This window comes from Mytilus galloprovincialis, chromosome 1 (genome assembly GCF_965363235.1).
Source record: "Mytilus galloprovincialis chromosome 1, xbMytGall1.hap1.1, whole genome shotgun sequence".
NCBI classification, from domain to species: Eukaryota; Metazoa; Mollusca; class Bivalvia; order Mytilida; family Mytilidae; genus Mytilus; species Mytilus galloprovincialis.
Window position 1 is genome coordinate 131,967,602 of NC_134838.1, and position 21,152 is coordinate 131,988,753.

A 21,152-nucleotide genomic window follows, 5' to 3' on the forward strand; every position below is an offset into this window, starting at 1 on the left:
GATAACAAAGGGACTTTCAAACTTATCAGTCGGAAATAGACTGACATCTTCTTAATCTTCTTCATTCTCAGTCCTAGTAAGTAAAGATAACAAAGGGACTTTCAAACTTATTAGTTGGGAATAGACTGACATCTTCTTAATCTTCTTCATTCTCAGTCCTAGTAAGTAAAGATAACAAAGGGACTTTCAAACTTATCAGTCGGAAATAGACTGACATCTTCTTAATCTTCTTCATTCTCAGTCCTAGTAAGTAAAGATAACAAAGGGACTTTCAAACTTATCAGTCGGAAATAGACTGACATCTTCTTAATCTTCTTCATTCTCAGTCCTAGTAAGTAAAGATAACAAAGGGACTTTCAAACTTATTAGTTGGGAATAGACTGACATCTTCTTAATCTTCTTCATTCTCAGTCCTAGTAAGTAAAGATAACAAAGAGACTTTCAAACTTATTAGTCGGGAATAGACTGACATCTTCTTAATCTTCTTCATTCTCAGTCCTAGTAAGTAAAGATAACAAAGGGACTTTCAAACTTATTAGTTGGAAATAGACTGACATCTTCTTAATCTTCTTCATTCTCAGTCCTAGTAAGTAAAGATAACAAAGGGACTTTCAAACTTATTAGTTGGGAATAGACTGACATCTTCTTAATCTTCTTCATTCTCAGTCCTAGTAAGTAAAGATAACAAAGGGACTTTCAAACTTATTAGTTGGGAATAGACTGACATCTTCTTAATCTTCTTCATTCTCAGTCCTAGTAAGTAAAGATAACAAAGGGACTTTCAAACTTATCAGTCGGAAATAGACTGACATCTTCTTAATCTTCTTCATTCTCAGTCCTAGTAAGTAAAGATAACAAAGGGACTTTCAAACTTATTAGTCGGAAATAGACTGACATCTTCTTAATCTTCTTCATTCTCAGTCCTAGTAAGTAAAGATAACAAAGGGACTTTCAAACTTATTAGTTGGGAATAGACTGACATCTTCTTAATCTTCTTCATTCTCAGTCCTAGTAAGTAAAGATAACAAAGGGACTTTCAAACTTATCAGTCGGAAATAGACTGACATCTTCTTAATCTTCTTCATTCTCAGTCCTAGTAAGTAAAGATAACAAAGGGACTTTCAAACTTATTAGTTGGGAATAGACTGACATCTTCTTAATCTTCTTCATTCTCAGTCCAAGTAAGTAAAGATAACAAAGGGACTTTCAAACTTATTAGTTGGGAATAGACTGACATCTTCTTAATCTTCTTCATTCTCAGTCCTAGTAAGTAAAGATAACAAAGGGACTTTCAAACTTATCAGTCGGAAATAGACTGACATCTTCTTAATCTTCCTCATTCTCAGTCGTAGTAAGTAATCGTTCGGATAATATTGATGTAACAAGTTTTGATAAAACACTTATTAAGATAATAGGTGGATAATTATTTGGGTCTGTTAAGGCACAAATTTTTGGAATTGATATATTAAAATGCCTACCTACCACGTTGTTTAACGTTTGGGTTCATTTATAGCTTGCTGTTTGGTCTGTACCAAAGCCCTGTGTTGAAGGCCGTACAATGACCTGTATATGTTTTGACCATATAATAACAGAAAGGTGTATAGTTCTTTAGGAAATGTTCTTCAAATAATATGAATACCTACCCTCTTGTACTAAAAAGTGGTTTATACAAAAAGAATAGCTTGAACCCCAAACAACTACAGCACAAACACTCAAATGTACACGCATAACGGATAGCTTGAACCCCAAACAACTACAGGGGACACAGGTGTTCTAGGAGGAGAAGTAGTTCGTACTCCTGGAAAGACAGTCGTCATGTCCCGAGAAGGAGGAAAGACATCTATAAAAAGTCAATGGAGATCATTTAAAGCAATTGAAATAATTCAATTATTTTTAGGTGAATAGAAAAAAAGGACTTCATAGCAAAGAGCAGGTGCATGGTAAAACAAATTTATTCCATCTCACTTTGATAAATATTTTCAAAACCTATTAGTTGATGTTTTCAAAAAAAATATAATCGATCGCCGCCTTTACTTTTCGAGCTCCACCTCAAATGTTTGCAAATTAATTTTGTTTTTATTAAAAGTTTCAAATCGCTCGCTCGCCCCAATTTTTGGAGTAGAAAAATCCGTAGGACAAGAAATTAAATTGGTGTGGCCTGAGGTATAATAAAACTGCACACCAAACATCATTGACTTGACTTTTCCTTAAACTGGCATTGTCACACACTTTGATATGTAAACATCGCTGACGCCAAAAATGTTAAAGTCTATGAACCATGACTCAAGGGGGATACAGACTATTAATGGAAATGAGATATGCTAAGGCCAAACAATGCCTCCCAAATATCATTGACAAACCCTTAGTGGTGCCCTTAAACTAACCAAATAACAAATTTTAACATATGTGCTAGCATGACTTTACAAACACTTTGAAGTAAACGAACCATGACTAAATGGGTGGGGCATACAATATTTAAAGAAATAAGTTATGTTCATAAACTACGATGACAGTACAACTTCATCATTGACTTCCCATTATACGAAAATTTTAATAATGCAATATATATCTTTCAATAAATTTCCCATTAATTTAAATATGTGTGTCTATCATATTCTCTCCATACTATAAGCCCAATAAGGTTGCTCTCATTTTGTATCATTTTTGCAATGTAAATATGAAATTAAACCTAAAACTATTGAAATGAAGTTATCTTCCTTTGTCCATTTGTATATACAGCCAAATTCTAGCCTTTTCAATAGTCGTCTGGCGAGATAAGGACGATAAATCAATTTTGAATTTTTATTTTTGGAGACAGTCAATTTCCGGAATTGCAAGCTTTATCATCACGACTTTTTCTTTGGCGGTCGACGACATAACTATTGCTGCATTTTTGACAACAAGGTAGTATTATCAATTTATTATCGTGGTATCAATATATGTTAGTTATGTTAGATACCTGAATTAATTGTAATTTTTGCAAGGTCAATTCATCACTTCGGAAAGTTCCCCTGAAAACATAATTTTTTTTAAATGTCACTTATCGGCATCTCCGGGCGGCAAACCAGATCAATTTCCTGGTGATCTTTACTACAGCATTCTGATTGTTATTAATTGCTACATATTACCGTTTTTATTGTAAATCCATATTTGGTTACATTATCAACAAAGGAGTAGGTCCGGTAAGACCCCTTTTTGGCCCCTAAATATAGCAGTTTAACAAAATTGTTAAAATGTAAACTTTTAAATATATATTGGACAGTAGAATGCTTCTGCTACATAAATATTGGTTGTTTTTGGCAATACAATGCACATATATCAAGTACTAGCACCATTAAGTCACGCTAAATTACTGAAATCTTCACAATTCTATCATTTTAGCTAAATTTTAGACGGTTTTCTTGTAAAACGAAAGTGGCCGCATTCTTGTTCATCCTTAATATTGAAATGTAAGTTGTATTTTATGATAATACATAACATATATAAAGATTTTGGATGAACACGGATGCGGCCACTTTCATTTTTGACAAAAACTATCTAAAAAGTGACATTTTTCGACATATTTGGTAGATTTTTCATATTTGAGCTTGAATCGGATCGTTATCAATGACTAAATCAGTTACAATCTTTCACATAAACTAATTGATTCAAATGAAATAGACACTTAAGTGTTTAAAAAGAGGTCAAATTCATTCGTCAGATGAACTTGAAATTTGAGGCCAAAATTGATCCTTACCGGACCTACTCCTTTGAGTAACATTCAAGGTCGAGTTGTCGTTCTTAGTGTATAGTTTGTTCTAAACCATTGTTTGTTTCTGGTACAAGTTGGCAGTTGTTTATCAATAATAAAGTTGTTGCAACTAAAATACATGTTATCTACAGTGTGTGTGTGTGTGTGTGTGTATGTGTGTGTGTGTGTGTGTGTGTGTGTGTTTCTTTCTTTTCAATTAGTAATTGTTTATAAAAACAAAATGTTTTTAAATACATTTGGAAGACAAGATTGTCATCATGGTACTTATTATTTCCCTTGTTTAAAAATAGAAATTGCGTGTTTCTATATTTAACGATTTACATCATACACGACACTATTTAGTACATATTTGTTAAATCGAATAAATATTGCTGTTTTGAATTCATTTGTTGAAGATAATTATCTATGTTCTAAAATTCAATATTTGCATCGTTGCTTATCATTCATAACCTTTGTTGAAAGACTTTTAATCATTTTTATATATGTTGTTTGGAAATATATTGTTGATTGAAAGCTCTCAATGGCACTAAACAGAGCTAACTAGGCTAAAGCTATATAGTTGTTGACCACATTCAATGATTGAGATGACTTTCAACTGACGTTCAGTCTGACCATGGGAAGCTGTGCTCTGTCGGATGTGTTCTTAATTATTGGAGTCATTAAATTCTTCCTTTCTACTTTAGGTCTATATAATAAAAATTGTACTTGAATAAATTATATATCGTTTTCATTTTTTTTAATTTCGATATCTCTATTACATTCGGCATCCATCGTCTTCTTATTTATCTGTTGTCAAATTAGACCAATGATGGCAATCTGTGGTCTTCACCCCCTGCATAATTGATCCTTTTCCACTACCTTATTTCTTTAATGGCTTTCTGTTATTTGGTGGACAGGGGGAATTGATTCCCAGTCCCCCACCCCCAAGCTCCTTAGTCACTCCGTATTCTGTTCCTCTGCCCTCCTATTTTTGCATCAACATGAATTATCTCTGTTTTAACAACACTTTTCTCACGATTAAAATCACCCTACCTCAAGCTTTCATCCATCAAATTCTCATTTCTAGTCTTCTGATTCCATAGTTCCCATAATTCTGTTCACCCCTCCCCCTTATTAGTGTCACAATGACTCGCACCCATTAACAATCCATCATTCGGTGACAAATTATATTATACTACCTGATTTGTTTCCTTTTTGCAAAAATTAAGAGTCAGGTTTTTTGCTTTAATAATGAACATTTTTTTTTACACATCTCATTTTTAACTCCCATGCATATTTTTTACTATCAACTATATGGCCTCAACGAACACAATACAAACTTCTCTCAAAACCACAAGGTTACATAGCAAATACATATTCAGGTTGTTATCAAAGTTTACTTTGCGAGCCCAAAGTGAGGAATTAATTATAAAACATCGTTAAGCAAAATAAATATCTAGAAGATGTTTTGAAAATAGACTATAGTTTATGAACTACCCCTCCGTGTAACAAGATTTATCTCTTGGGATTTAAACACATTGAGATTGAGATTGAATTGTCTCCCTTTGATAACAGCCAGTACCAAAGCACGATTATTTGTTTGGTGATATTTTTTAATGATTAACAATAGTTTAACAAAGGAAAAGGGTAATACTTTCAATTTTGAGGTCTCATAAACGCTTTTTCACCTATTATTGTAATTTTACATTAAAACCCCAAATTTACATGAAAAGGCTACAAATTCACGTGAACAAAATTTGCCTGTGTAGAGTTGTAAATAAAATAGTGTTCCCATTTGATTTAGTATCTGTTGTTTAGCCATAATCTGGTATCAGGTATTCAGATGGATGAATTTTGACGAATTACTGACATTACCATAGTCAACGAAGATTTATATATAGGAATCTTTGATGTTATGACCTTGTTGTAGAGGTCTATATGATGTAGAAGATAATTAATTTGACTACATAAAATTGAGAATGGAAATGGGGAATGTGTCAAAGAGACAACAACCCGACCAAATAAAAAACAACAGCAGAGGGTCACCAACAGGTCTTCAATGTAGCGAGAAATTCCCGCACACGGAGACGACTATTTTACCTGGAAAAGTGAATGGGGTGGGTCATTTGACATTTCGAGTGATTTTTTAACGAACTAAGTATTAAAAGTTTTAATTATTTTTAAAGTATTAAATGTAACTTACATTGTATATTACCACACGAAACAAGTTATTCAGTGATCGTCATTATCCTGTAGACAAAAAACGACTTTCACTTTCGATTTCACAGTTTGTAAACTTTAGGTTATTTCCCTATACAGATATCATATTCTGTTCAGGTATGTATCTCCGTCTATATTCGGAGCACTCCACTTGTCGGATGAGCAATTTAAAAATATTTAGTTAACCAAAAAAAGCGGATATCTTTATATTTGTAATATGTTTAAATGTCTTTGGTGCGTTAAACTATTGAAAAAAGATATTTATAATATGAACGAGTCTAAATTGAAAACTACGTTCAAACCTATGATTGCGTTGGATAAAAACCGCAATTTTTATACGTTTGCATGTAAAATAAATTTCGTTGTAGAAGGGTCTAAATGCAGCACAAACAACATTTTCCAAAAGACCAAAAAAGTGGAGAAGTATATTTAAACAAAACGCATCTGACCGTATCACCCTCGACCAATATCATCCCTCGGGCCTAAAGGCCCTCGTGCTGATATTGGTATCTCGTGATGATACGGCATATGATACGGATTTTGCCATGTATTATTCTCTATTTATCATATATTTAGTACAAAATACAGCAATTTTGTTTGTCTTATAAAGGTGCTTTTTCCCGGTCTGTATCACCTACTCTGTATCTCATACCCTGTATCGCATAGCTAAACCCGTATCGCATACCCCGTATCGCATAGCAAATTTCGTATCGCATACCTGGCGTGACGTCATGATTAGAATGACGTCAACGTTTGACCTATGACGTCCAGTTGCCGCATTTTCAGGCTTACGGAAAAAATGATTTCTAATAGAAAAAAAAGTCCTATCATTTCAACTAAAATCGATTTTTCCCCAAATATTTATTACCCTGTAACTTGACGAGCGATTTTTATATAAAATAGTACAATAAAATGTAGAAATATCTGAAGTTTTATTGTTTATTTGGTCATAATTCTCGTGAAGTTTGTTTCTGCACAAATGCATTTTTTTACTATTTCAATTTGGTTTAAAAAAATATATGATAAACAGAATAATACATGGCAAAATCCGTATCACACACCGTATCACCCTCGACCAATATCATCCCTCGGGCCTAAAAGCCCTCGTGCTGATATTGGTATCTCGTGATGATACGGCATATGATAAGGATTTTGCCATGTATTATTCTCTATATATCTACCCATTCAAAACGGAATGTGTTTTGCTACATGTAGTTGATTTGAAACTGTCGTTCTGTTTCTTTTGATAATTGAGTATACACGAATATTGTAGATTAAACGCATTGGTTTTTAATGCCCTAACAGTTCAAAACATACCCTTCTCAAGTGAGTTCGGTTCCAAAAGTTACGTAATTTGGTGCTGACTATTAGATATTAAACATTGGTTTTAGGTTTTGTTTAACACATTAACAAAATCGCGGTTTTAGAGTTTGTTACAGCCAATTATTATGTTTTATACAACAAGCTACCGAACAGCACTTAGTTTACAACTGAATTACATCTATCAATTATAACAAAGATTGGTTTCTTATCTTATTTGATAAATTGTTAGAGCCTGCATTACTCATTTGGCAAAACACGTCTTTTTTGTATTTATTTCAACTTTTGTTTTGTCAAATGTCTTATCGTTTTTAGTTGTAAATCTTAGTTTTTTCTGTTGTATTCGTGTGTTATGGTAATGTATATGTTAGCTGCTCAAAGGAAAATATCATCCTAAAGCTTAATTTTGATTGTGTCAGCCATAATGGCATTTTTATATCAAAGACATCCAAAGGGCAACAATAACCATTATGTTTACATCTAGAGGGCAACAATAGACGTTGTGTTTACATAGGTTTATTATTTATAATTTTATTCAAATCTACTTTCAGCAAATTGCAGCTCCATCAAAGCTTATACATTATTTATGTTGCTTTGATAAAGTAGGGACCCATCGGTCGATTTTTTGTTGTTGTTGTTACAGATTATGATAGACGGTTGTAAGCTTTAAAATTGTTTAGGACATGATTTATTGTCTCGCCTCAGTGTAGTAGCGCGAAGGCGAGACAAAGGAGTGTTGTTATTATGCACTCGATAATATCTGCTTAGACATTATTAACGAAAACGTTCGGTTATCAGTCAAAAACGCAAGTCACATGGGTAGAAATGTCTGTGGCAATGCAACATAACGCCGAAATGCCCTCACGGTCATCCGCTGTTAAAACTGTCTGTCAGAGAAAGACAGACAACATTAAACTGCGGAAATTATACGAATATAAACAGTCTTACAAAGAAAGACAGACAATTCAGATAACCCACGACGGTTCACGAATATAAACAGTCTATTAAAGAAAGACAGGCAACAGATAACTTTCGAAGGTGTACAAATATAAACCATCTCAGTCAGAGAAAAACAGACAACAGGTAACTCACGAGGGTGCAAGAATATAAACCGTGAGTTAGAGAAAGACAGACACCAGATAACTCACGAGGCTGCACGAATATAAACTGTCAGTCAGAGAAGAACAGACAACAGATAACGCTCGAGGGTGCATGAATATAAACCACGAGTCAGAGAAAGACAGACTTTCGATAGTCTATTCGTAAGTCAGAGAATGATAGACACCAGATAACTCATGAGGGTGCACGAATATAAATCGTCTGTTCAAGAAAGACAGGCAACAGATAACTTTCGAAGGTGTACAAATATAAACCGTCTCAGTCAAAGAAAAACAGGCACCAGATAACTTACGAGGGTGCACGAATACAAACCGTCTGTCAGAGAAAAACAGATACTTTACAATGAAATTATTCCTGATGGTTTCTACAAATAACATTCCACGAAACTATACATTTTGTCGCTTTACAAACAATTTGTTCTTAATCAGACTCAAGGTTTGACAAACATATGATAGCTTTCTCAACTCCTGACGACTTTTTATGTACTTGGTAAATGGTCACTCAGGGGTTTCTTTTCACCAATCTATGGAGTTTGCATGATGAATGCAAATGTTGATGACGACATATAAGGTTATACTACTTCTGTATTTGTATTTCTGAACACATTTCTGGAGTATGCTGTTTGTTTGGAAGATCAAGAAATAATCAAAAGTGAAGTAATTATAAGAACATGAGAAAAATATTTCAACGGCTTTCCTGAATAATGTAACGGGTCTACCTGCTCCTTATTTTGTAATCTGATACTACATTCAGCAATGATAATGTAACGGGCTTACCTCCTCCTTATTTTGTAATCTGATACTACATTCTGCCATGATATATTTCAATTACAATATATCTGCCATAAAAGTTTAATTGAGAAATTAATAATTAATTATATTTCAATTTTATACTGAGTGTAATCAATCTCGGGCATTTGTTTGGTCTTATCATAAATGAAAAACTATAATACATAAACACTGTGATGAGTTTCCCGGTCGTGCTCTGGAGTCCGTTATAAATATCGTCCTTGCAATAAACATTTAGAATCGATCAGTCTACATTTTACAATAGATATTTGTTTGCATATTTTGATATGATTTATTTTACTGATTTAAGAATATGTTTTCATTATGTGAAAATCAAACACAATTCCTACTATTAGGGGTTTAGTATCATACCAACATAAAATATATATAAGAATAACATAGGTTTGAGGTTCAGATAGCAAATGATTTTTAACATCAAACTCGAAATTCAGAATCTGGTCCCCCTTATCTTATTCATAATACACCGTCGTTCTAGAATATCACTTCTAATAATTCAATATATTTAACTTATGACTGGCCCTACAGCGGTTGTGACTAGTATGTGATTAGTCTGTGACCGATATGTTAATGAATTGAGAATTTGATGAAATATCTTACAATTTTCTTGATACAAAAGAAAGATAACTCTAGTAGGACTTATTAACTGTCTATTATTTTTATATGATATTTCGGCCATCTTGAACTCATTGCTTAACAGTTATCGCTTCTGATTGGTTTTCTGGTGATGTGTCTAAGGTTTACCCGCATTGGCTTGAAGTACTATACACTTGAGAACATGTCTCTGTTAGGTGAAGGTATCAATAGTATATAGAAGATAAGAAATAAAAAAAAACCAGTATGGTTATTCCAGACCCAATCATCAATTAGCGCTTCATGTTGACGTAATTAATGATATTGTGAAGCACTCCATACCTTGTGTGGAAAGATTTAACTTATCCAGTATTAACAAAAAACATAAAAGGTGCAATAATTATGTTTTCCCATTTTCCCAAACTAAAATATCTAAAACAACAGTTCACTTTTGATTGGTTTAGTGTAACAACATTTGTCATTTCTAGCAGTCTAAGAAAAGCATGATTTTGTAGAATGCCAAACTATTGGACATTCAAAAGAATGTAGGACCTCAGCAGCATAAGTGTTAATAATTGCATAGAAAAACATGTTATGCTTGTTGTCGAACTTGCGATATTTATTTCGCGACAACGAGACATATCAATCCTAGATTCCGGCGACGACAGCGTCAGCATTTAGGCTCAGTCTGGTGTTAAATTTTGGACATCAATAACTTTGTCAAACATCAAACATATATGAAATTTTATGAAATGGGGACAGAAGCTTCTTTTAATGACCACAATATAGTATCCAGGGAAAAATTTAGAAAATAAATGTACTTCCTTTTTTACAGTTGACTTCCTATTTTGTTTCAGTCATTATTAACTTTGTCAAACTTTTTCAAAATTTATAAAATTTAAACAGAAGCTTGGTTATTACCAAAGATCGTATCCAGCAGAATTTTGCAAAAAAATGTTTTCATTTTCCCGTATTTTACTGATAAATGGATTGTTTTCAGTTTACACTAGTTTTATGCTCAGTCTGAAGTTAAAGTTTTTAAGTCACCAATATCTTGGTCAGTTTCACGGAAATTTATGAATTGGTCAAAGTTTCACGGAAATTTATGAAATTTGGACAGAAGCTTGTTTCTGATAAAAGTATCTAGGGCCAAATTATGGAGACATTTTTCTACTTTTTCCGAATTTTACTGATAAATGTACTTAGTTTATGTTTAACAGTTAGCATGAAGAAATAGTGTGGTTAAAGATCTTGCACAGGAATTTCTCTGTCAAACCTTCATAGAATTATATGAAACGTTGGCAGTAGCTTTTAAACGATTAAGAGATAATGTCGGAAAAAAAACTTTGAAAAAAAATCTTATTTTTCCTTTTTAGTATTGTTTTTGATAGATGGATTTCATTTTTTACAGGTAACATTAAAAGACATTCTGGGATAATAAAAAAAAAAGATACATGGTCATTTTGTCAACCTTCATGGATTGTTATATCTCCAAGACCAAAAAAAAGCATCTTATCAAAAAGTTGACTATTTTTTTTGATTCAGTATTTTACGGATAAATGCAATCACTTTTGAAATCAACATTACACTTTTACACTGACAGCAGCAATCACAGGCGAGACACAGGTTTCCGTGGAACCCCTTATAATTTGGTTAAATAAAAGAACAGAGTTTGAATGTCCGCTGTACTGCACATATTTTATATGTCCAATGCCATTAACTAAGATAACTTTTTACTTTTTTGTTGTTCTTTTAAATTTTCTCTAAATGTCTAAAAATCTTTTATCATATATATAAATACATTTAATTCTATTGTCGCCTTATAAGTTCTATTTTGTTAGTTTCTCCATTCTAATTTTTGGGTACTCTTTATGTATATTGAAACGCCTCTTAAACAGCTTATTGGTATCTTTTTTTTTAACATTCTTTAACTTTTACATTAAAGACTTTCAACATAAAATCAACGGCCAGTAAAGCAGGAAAGATATTTCAGCGTGTGTACTTTTGTTGAGGTACTGGTTATCCTTTATACGTATAGCTTATAACAACTCCAAGATGATTCATTTAATTGTGCATGTTATGTTTACATAATAAAAGGAACTTAAAGATACACTTTTTGTTTGTCATAAATTATGTAGGTTTAATGTGCTTTGTAAACTACTGGTTCAACCTACAGCGTATACGAGCATACACGCATCTTTGTTATAATCATGCTTATATCATACGGATATCTTCACCATACAATAATTTCTCTATATTGCATGGCTGCAGAAAACGATCTTGTCTCGAAAACGCAACATTCATCAACGAACCAAAAAAATGAGTTCAAAGTCGGATGAACCTTATTATCGGTTTTACACGGGAAACTCCACACTAAAATTTACGACAAAGGGACCATGGTTCGTCCCCTATTGTTTATTTTCCCCTTTCGAATAGTGATGTTCCTTTGGCTCTATCTTACGGTATTTATATTTCACAACTAGTTCTCTATGCACGTCACTACAAACTCCTCAGAGTCTGAATTGACCAGTTTTTGTGCTCGACCAGTAAAATCGAGCACACATTTTACTCGACTAGTCTCGACATTGTCTCGACTGTACTTAACTGTACTTAAGTGTACTCGACTAGGTCTCGACTTTACTTAATTAGTCTGATTCAGTACTTGATGATCTTTGTGTAGTCTGAAATGGTCTTGACATATATCTAAGATAGCTGCATAGTTTGATGAAAATCCAAGTTGATTTGAAAAAGTTATAAAAAAAATTAAAGTTTACTATCTCTATTTTGTCCGAATTGCAAATCCTAGCTTTTTTTTCCAAGATTACTTACATTCTTAAATTTTACAGCAATACAACAAAAAACTAAATGAAATGGGATTCAGTAAGCTTGATATATATGTAAGATAGCTGCATAGTTTGATGAAAATCCAAGTTGATTTGAAAAAGTTATTAAAAAAATTAAAGATGCCTATCTGAATTTTTATATAATAATTTATATTTTTACATATTGTAGAATTAAATTCTTTCATTTCACAGCAATAAATCAAACTACCTAATAAGCTTGAATTTTGTAAGATCAATATTTAATTTAGTTAAACACAAAGATCATCAAGTACTGAATCAGACTAATTAAGTAAAGTCGAGACCTAGTCGAGTACACTTAAGTACAGTTAAGTACAGTCGAGACAATGTCGAGACTAGTCGAGTAAAGTGTGTGCTCGATTTTACTGGTCGAGCACAAAAACTGGTCAATTCAGACTCTGAGGGGTTTGTAGTGCGTGTCTGTTGAGACGTTTTTTTATTTTAGCTAACGTAGTCTATGTATAACGGGTAAATCATTAAGCCATGGATTTCGTTACAAGAAATTACTTAAAACCTTTACTAAATCTCTCCCATAGACATAAAGATTTGGTTTTGAAATTTGGTTGTTCCTGTAAAAAAAACTTATCTCATATAACCTCCTTGTTTAAACGGAGTAGCACATCCTCATTTTTACGGAAATGTTGTTGACCATGCCCGGAAATATTTAAACGAGTCGATCATTTAATTCAACTTATTTTCAAAGGTTATCAATTCAACACTATAATTAGATCATTGAGTATTGTTTTAATTGGTATCAATATTGATTTTGTTATCAGTAAATTAAAAGCTAACTAAATATCATTGTTATTATAGGATTAAACAAATTTTTTCTAGAGGTTATTGACGTGTAAACCGGGGCGATTAACTCATGAACTGAATAAAAGTCCGAAGACTTTTATGTAAAGTTTGTGAGCAAGAACCCCGGTTTACACATCAATAACCTCTAGAAAAAAGGTTTTTAATCCTTATAATTCTTAAGCCAAATATTCGCGATTTTTTATTAACATTTTTTTGTGTAAAGGCTACTAGAATTACCATCACATGCACAACTGATAGGTCGTAACTATGGAGTTGGCCGCCATATTGACTTTCTAAAATCCATCAATGTTCTATAAATTTAACGGAAATCAAAATAGAATAACACCTACCTAAAAAACTTCATTTTAATGAGATATTTTTTTATTCGTGTTTTGCCATGACGTAAATTCGCCAAATCAATCATGAAATTTCGCGGAATTTTAATTAAATTTCATTTTAATACATTTCTCGGAGTTTTAGAGCATTTATTTTATTACTTCTTTTTGTAATATATGCATTAAAATAGACACAACTGTTATGCATTTGTTTTGTAATCTCAATTTTGTTGAAAATCCTAGTATCCCTGCAAGAATGTGTTTCGCGCATGAATAGATTACAAAAGTAGTTTCGGAAACATGGTTTTACGAAGTGTAAACCAAGAGAAAAAATCTTATTATCCAATCCAATTCAAGTATTTAGAGATGCAAATCATATAAGAATTATATACACATACACATTCATGGATCTACAATCTGTATCTTGGTATTGCACAAGGTCATGTTTTTCTCTGACTGTTTATGACGTTTTTACACTAAATTGGATGTTGGATGTGTACTGATTGATAGTTTTGTCTAAGATGCATGCCTTTTTTATTAGTTGTTAGTGACTTTGGACTAGCTGTAAGTAACTGCGAGTACTCTCAGATCTGTACCTAGTGGTTTTTTGTTGGGGGTATACAAGTACCAGGCCACGTCCACTCTGTGAAGTATTTCTATGTGTATCCATCTCTTCAACTGATTTTTATAGTTCGTTCTTATGTTGTACTATTACTTCTATGTCCTAGGTTAGGAGAGGGTTCGGATCGCGCTTACATGTCTAACCCCGCCATTTTCTGTACTTATGTGCCTATCCCTAGCCAGGAGACTGTAATTCAGTGTTTGACGTTTGTTAATTTGTTGCATATTTGTTTTTTATTTATTCTTATGCTCCATTTATGGGCATTATGTTTTCTGGTATGTCCGTCCGTCCGTCCGTTCGTCCCCTTTCAGGTTAAAGTTGTTGGTCGAGGTAGTTTTTGATGAAGTTAAAGTCCAATCAACTTGAAACTTAGTACGCATGTTCCCTATGATATGATCTTTCTAATTTTCCGAATAAGAGATTTTACTCCATTTTCATGTTCTACTGAACATAGAAATGATAGTGCGGATGAGGTATCCGTGTACTGAGGAAACATTCTTGTTTGTACATAATTTAGGCCGTTAGTTTTCTCGTTTGACTTGTTTTACATTTGTCCTTTCCGGGCCTTCTATAGCTGACTATGCGGTAAGGGTTTTGTTCATTGTTGAAGGCCGTACGGTGACTTATTGTTGATAATTTCTGTGTTATTTGGTCTTTTGTGGAGAGTTGTCTCATTAACAATCATACCACATCTTCGTTTTTTATAACATAAAACTAATTACTATAAATAATTATTATTTTTCGATACATATGCACATATAAGGCTATACAAACTGTCAATACCTGTATCTTGGCATTGCACAAGATCATGATTTTCTCTGACTGATGATGCCGTCTTTAACTAAATCCATTGCATGTTGGATGTGTACTGATTGGTTGATTAATTGATTGGTGTTTAGCGCCACTTTTAGAACTATTGTGCTATTTAGTGGGGGATAGTTTTTATTGATGTAACTGGATGACAGTTTCGAACTACAACTGTATATGTTGAAACAAAATTAATCTTTTATCAACAGATTGAGTACAAAGAATTATATACACAATGGTGAATTTAACATTAAATTTAAAATCTTCTAAATGATTTGTAACTTGACTTTGACCCTATATGTTACAAGCATGATCATATCAATATAACTCATTCCTATTCTGTTATATATCCTCAGATATCACAGTTAATTTCTTGGAATGTTCATTTATCAAACCTACTATTTCACTGTGACCTTTTTCAGAAGCAATCTTTACAGGAGACCAACCATCATTGTCACATTTATTATAATCTGGTCCTATGTCTAACAACATCCTTACTATTTCTGTATGTCCCTCACTACAAGCATTCTTTACAGGAGACCAACCATTATTGTCACATTTATTATAATCTGCTCCTATGTCTAACAACATCCTTACTATTTCTGTATGTCCCTCACTACAAGCATTCTTTACAGGTGACCAACCATCATTGTCACATTTATTATAATCTGCTCCTATATCTAACAACATCCTTACTATTTCTGTATGTCCATTACTACAAGCACTCATTACAGGTGACCAACCATTATTGTTACATTTATTATAATCTGCTCCTATGTCTAACAACATCCTTACTACTTCTGTATGTCCCTCACTACAAGCACTCATTACAGGTGACCAACCATTATTGTCACATTTATTATAATCTGGTCCTATGTCTAACAACATCCTTACTATTTCTGTATGTCCATTACTACAAGCATTCTTTACAGGAGACCAACCAACATTGTCACATTTATTATAATCTGCTCCTATATCTAACAACATCCTTACTATTTCTGTATGTCCATTACTACAAGCATTCTTTACAGGTGACCAACCATTATTGTCACATTTATTATAATCTGCTCCTATGTCTAACAACATCCTTACTACTTCTGTATGTCCCTCACTACAAGCATGCATTACAGGTGACCAACCATCATTGTCACATTTATTATAATCTGCTCCTATGTCTAACAACATCCTTACTACTTCTGTATGTCCATTACTACAAGCATTCATTACAGGTGAGCAACCATCATTGTTACATTTATTATAATCTGCTCCTATGTCTAACAACATCCTTACTATTTCTGTATGTCCCTCACTACAAGCAATCTTTACAGGAGACCAACCATCATTGTTACATTTATTATAATCTGCTCCTATGTCTAACAACATCCTTACTACTTCTGTATGTCCCTCACTACAAGCACTCATTACAGGTGACAAACCATCATTGTCACATTTATTATAATCTGCTCCTATGTCTAACAACATACTTACTATTTCTGTATGTCCCTTACTACAAGCAATATTTACAGGAGACCAACCATCATTGTTACATTTATTATAATCTGCTCCTATGTCTAACAACATCCTTACTACTTCTGTATGTCCCTCACTACAAGCACTCATTACAGGTGACCAACCATTATTGTTACATTTATTATAATCTGCTCCTATGTCTAACAACATCCTTACTACTTCTGTATGTCCCTTACTACAAGCAAACATTACAGGTGACCAACCATTAATGTCACATTTGTTATAATCTGCTCCTATGTCCAACAACATCTTTACTATTTCTGTCAAACCTGTATGTGATGCTGTGTGCAATGGTGTTATTTCAATATTTGTACACTGATTAACATCAACATCGTGATTAACACACCAATGAATCAAAGGAATATCACCTATGAAACATAACCATGATAACACTGACATATGTAGAGCAGTATTGCTACTATATACATCACAGGTATGTGCTAATTGTATCTGGTAAGATACATCAAGTTCATTCAAACAACTTAGAAATCTCTGTCTAAATTGAGGTATTTTCATATTGATGTTACAAAACACATTTTCGACTTGACCTTTTGACCAGTCATCAATCATTCTTTGTATGTACATTTCATGATATTTAGGAGGCACAAATGTTATAAACTTATCCACATTATCCTGTCTTTCCAGTAGAAATCTTTCCTTGATCAAACTACTATGTGCATTCTTTATCAAGCATTGACACATTTTATGTCCAAAGTAGTACACTAAAAAGTCAAATATTTTATCATGAATAGTTTTGTAAATGTTTTGTTCTTTTTTCAGAAAAGTATGTAGAAATGAGTTCAGTTCATCCTGTAAAGTAAACCTTGATGTTCCTCTATCCAATCTACATGCCTCACATGTGTTCTCAATGATGGTTCTTGTTTCTTCATTCACATCCTCTGTTAATATATCTTCCTTTAAATTGTTGTTAAACATGACACACAAAGCCAAAGCACAGTATTTGCTAGAAAATCCTTTTGTCTGTAGTTTGTCAATCTCTGCTTCATAAAATGTAAATGGGTTCTGGAAAAAATCTGTGATATTATGTGCAGGATTTTCATGATATAATTTACATAAAAGTGGGAAACAATCATATAAATCATAATAATCTATAATATCAGGAACTTTAGTTTTCAGATATAACTCAGCTATGGACACCTTTTCAGCTTTTGTCAAGCACATGCTTTCTGATAACAGGTTACATACACATGATTTGAAAACTGATAAACATTCAAATTTGTCATCCTGATACACTTGTAATCGACATGCTACAATTATCTTGGCAAGCTTATTTGAAAGGATTTTTTTAATTCTCTCCATGACAGGTTCCCATACTTTCATGTCAGTCTGGTTTAAAGAATAGTTTCCACATAAATCATCGATAACAAACAATGTTTTCTGTTTTGGGTTATAAAACTTGACAATGTCACCTGGATCTGTCACTAAAAGTACATCGTACCCTTCATCTGACATCTGTAAAGCTACATGTCGGAGTGTGGCTGTCTTCCCTACGCCAGAACTAGCAGCGATAGTTACACAACTATTCTCCTTTATGCATTTCAGTACATGTCTTGTAGCTTCTGTTGTTATAAACATCTTATTATTGTCCTTCCACTCCACAAGGTTCTCATTAATTTGTGCTAAAAAATGAATAATAAAATATTATTCTGCAGTTCAAGTATTTGGTTATTGTCTGAATTTTGATTTTTCACCACAAACACGAGTTTACTTGTTTCAAATAATTTAACTAATTTTGAGCGTTTTATTGAAGTAAAGAGGCAGAATCATTGTCTCAAATTATATAGACATTGACCTCTAGACCTCTTTTGATTTTGATTTTTGATGTAGTTGGGTTGTTGTCACTTTAAATGACCTCATTTAAATGACCTCAATGTCTCTTTCTCACTGATCTATAATCTTTTTATTGCATTTTGAAGGTCGATTGCATCAATCAGTGCAACCACTTTTAACTGTTTTGCTTAAAACTAGTTTTAGCGACATATTCGTTTGACTAAAAATTCAAAAATTCTCTGTTTTTTTGTTTCTGATGTTGTTTGCTTGCTATCTCATTAATATATGTCCCAATTCTTTCATTCATTTTGTTAAGTTTATAAGAAGTCGAGATATTATAAGAGAGCTACCATTTGATTTTTTTAAAAATGCAAGTAGTAGAGAACTTTTCACAGTTTTAATTTATCATTGTTACTATAAATATACTTTTTATTTAAGTCAGTAGTATTTGTCTACCTGTACTATATCCCGGGAGGAGGGCGGGGGGGGGGGGGGTACTCCCTATATTTGTAGTGGTATGAGTGTGCCGCAAGACAGGGCCCCTTTTTCATGCCCTGCTGGTTAGAACAGGGTCAATTTTCATGTCCTGCTGGTTAGAACAGGGTCGCTTTTTCATGCCCTGCTAGTGTGAACAGGTCTTTTTTTAAGACAAAGTATTTGTCTAGAACAGGATCACTTATTCAACTGTTTAGGAGCAAAAAGAGTTGATCAGAAATCTTTTGTTTTGCTTTATCCTTAATCCTTGGTCAATTTGTAGTACAAAGAAGCGTGTCTAGAACAGGGTATACATTTTCTGAGCGTGTCTAAAACAAGGTATGTTTTTCAATATTTCTGTTTAGAACAGGGTATGTTTTTCAATGTGATCTGTGTTTTGTGGTCATAAGCATTGTGTACAGGTTTTATATGCATTTGGTTGAGGCAAATTAAAGTTAGAGAATGGGAACCAGCTTTGGGGCATACGGACATACAGACGGACAAAAGTAAAACTGTATGCCCCCTCTGCTACAAGGGGGGATAACATTCAGATATAGTTTGAAATATATCTGATTTAAGGGCCAATTTAGCCAAAATTGAACCACCTTCTTGTATACTACAATTATTGACTGCCAAATATTTACCTCTAATATTCCACGGAACTGTATCTTCGTGAGATATTTTCAACTTTTTCACTTCTACTGTCATATCTTCATTGGTTGTTTTTAACCTTTTCACTTCTACTGTCATAGCTTTCTTTGTTCTCTTCAAGCTCTTCACTGAGTTATTCAAGCTCTTCACTGACTTTTTCATTTCCAACATTTCATCTTTTGAACGTTTAATGTCCATCATTATTTCCTGATTAGTCTGATCCAGTATCTTCACCTTCAAGTTATCACACTCCTCCTTCATTTGCTGTCCACCTAATCTACCGATAGCCTAAAAATGAATAGAGAACATTCTTCATCAATTAAATAACAAAGATTAGTATGACTTAACACACTCCTGATTCATTCAATGTCCACCTAATATACTGATAGTCTGGAAATGTACAGGGAACATTCTTCATCAATTAAATAACAAAGATTAGTATGACTTAACACACTCCTGATTCATTGGATGTCCACCTAATATACTGATAGTCTGACTTAACACACTCCTGATTCATTGGATGTCCACCTAATATACTGATAGTATGACTTAACACACTCCTGATTCATTGGATGTCCACCTAATATACTGATAGTCTGGAAATGTACAGGGAACATTCTTCATCAATTAAATAACAAAGACTAATATGACTTAACACACTCCTGATTCATTGGATGTCCACCTAATATACTGATAGTCTGGAAATGACTTAACACACTCTTGCTTCATTGGATGTCCACCTAATATACTGATAGTCTGGAAATGTACAGGGAACAGTCATCATCAGTTAAATAACAAAGATTAGTATGACTTAACACACTCCTGATTCATTGGATGTCCACCTAATATACTGATAGTCTGACTTAACACACTCCTGATTCATTGCATGTCCACCTAATATACTGATAGTCTGGAAATGTACAGGGAACAGTCATCATCAGTTAAATAAAAAAGATTAGTATGACTTAACACACTCCTGATTCATTGGATGTCCACCTAATATACTGATTGTCTGACTTAACACACTCCTGATTCATTGGATGTCCACCTAATATACTGATAGTCTGACTTCACACACTCCTGATTCATTGGATGTCCACCTAATATACTGATAGTCTGACTTAACACACTCCTGATTCATTGGATGTCCACCTAATATACTGATAGTCTGACTTAACACACTCCTGATTCATTGGATGTCCATATACTGATAGTATGACTTAACACACTCCTGATTCATTGGATGTCCACCTAATATACTGATAGTCTGACTTAACACACTCCTGATTCATTGGATGTCCACCTAATATACTGATAGTCTGACTTAACACACTCCTGATTCATTGGATGTCCACCTAATATACTGATAGTCTGACTTAACACACTCCTGATTCATTGGATGTCTACCTAATATACTGATAGTCTGACTTAAGACACTCCTGATTCATTGGATGTCCACCTAATATACTGATAGTCTGACTTAACACACTCCTGATTCATTGGATGTCCACCTCA

The 21,152-nt window shown here is 33.3% G+C and overlaps 2 protein-coding genes across 2 annotated transcripts in view; both read right to left on the minus strand.

Moving 5' to 3' along the window:
- LOC143060274 (uncharacterized) overlaps positions 1-6,063 on the minus strand; it is a 30,361-nt gene extending 24,298 nt beyond the window's left edge. The window contains exon 1 of the mRNA XM_076233591.1: positions 5,934-6,063. The gene's annotated coding sequence lies outside the window, so the exon portion shown is untranslated. The remainder of the gene's footprint in view (positions 1-5,933) is intronic.
- Positions 6,064-9,700: 3,637 nt separating this feature from the next.
- LOC143067489 (uncharacterized) overlaps positions 9,701-21,152 on the minus strand; it is a 41,799-nt gene continuing 30,347 nt past the window's right edge. The window contains exons 3-6 of the mRNA XM_076240835.1: positions 19,631-19,925; positions 17,570-18,361; positions 16,898-17,089; positions 9,701-9,801 (exon numbers count right to left, since the gene is read on the minus strand). Of these exons, the coding sequence (XP_076096950.1) occupies positions 9,701-9,801; positions 16,898-17,089; positions 17,570-18,361; positions 19,631-19,925 (1,380 nt within the window). The remainder of the gene's footprint in view (positions 9,802-16,897; positions 17,090-17,569; positions 18,362-19,630; positions 19,926-21,152) is intronic.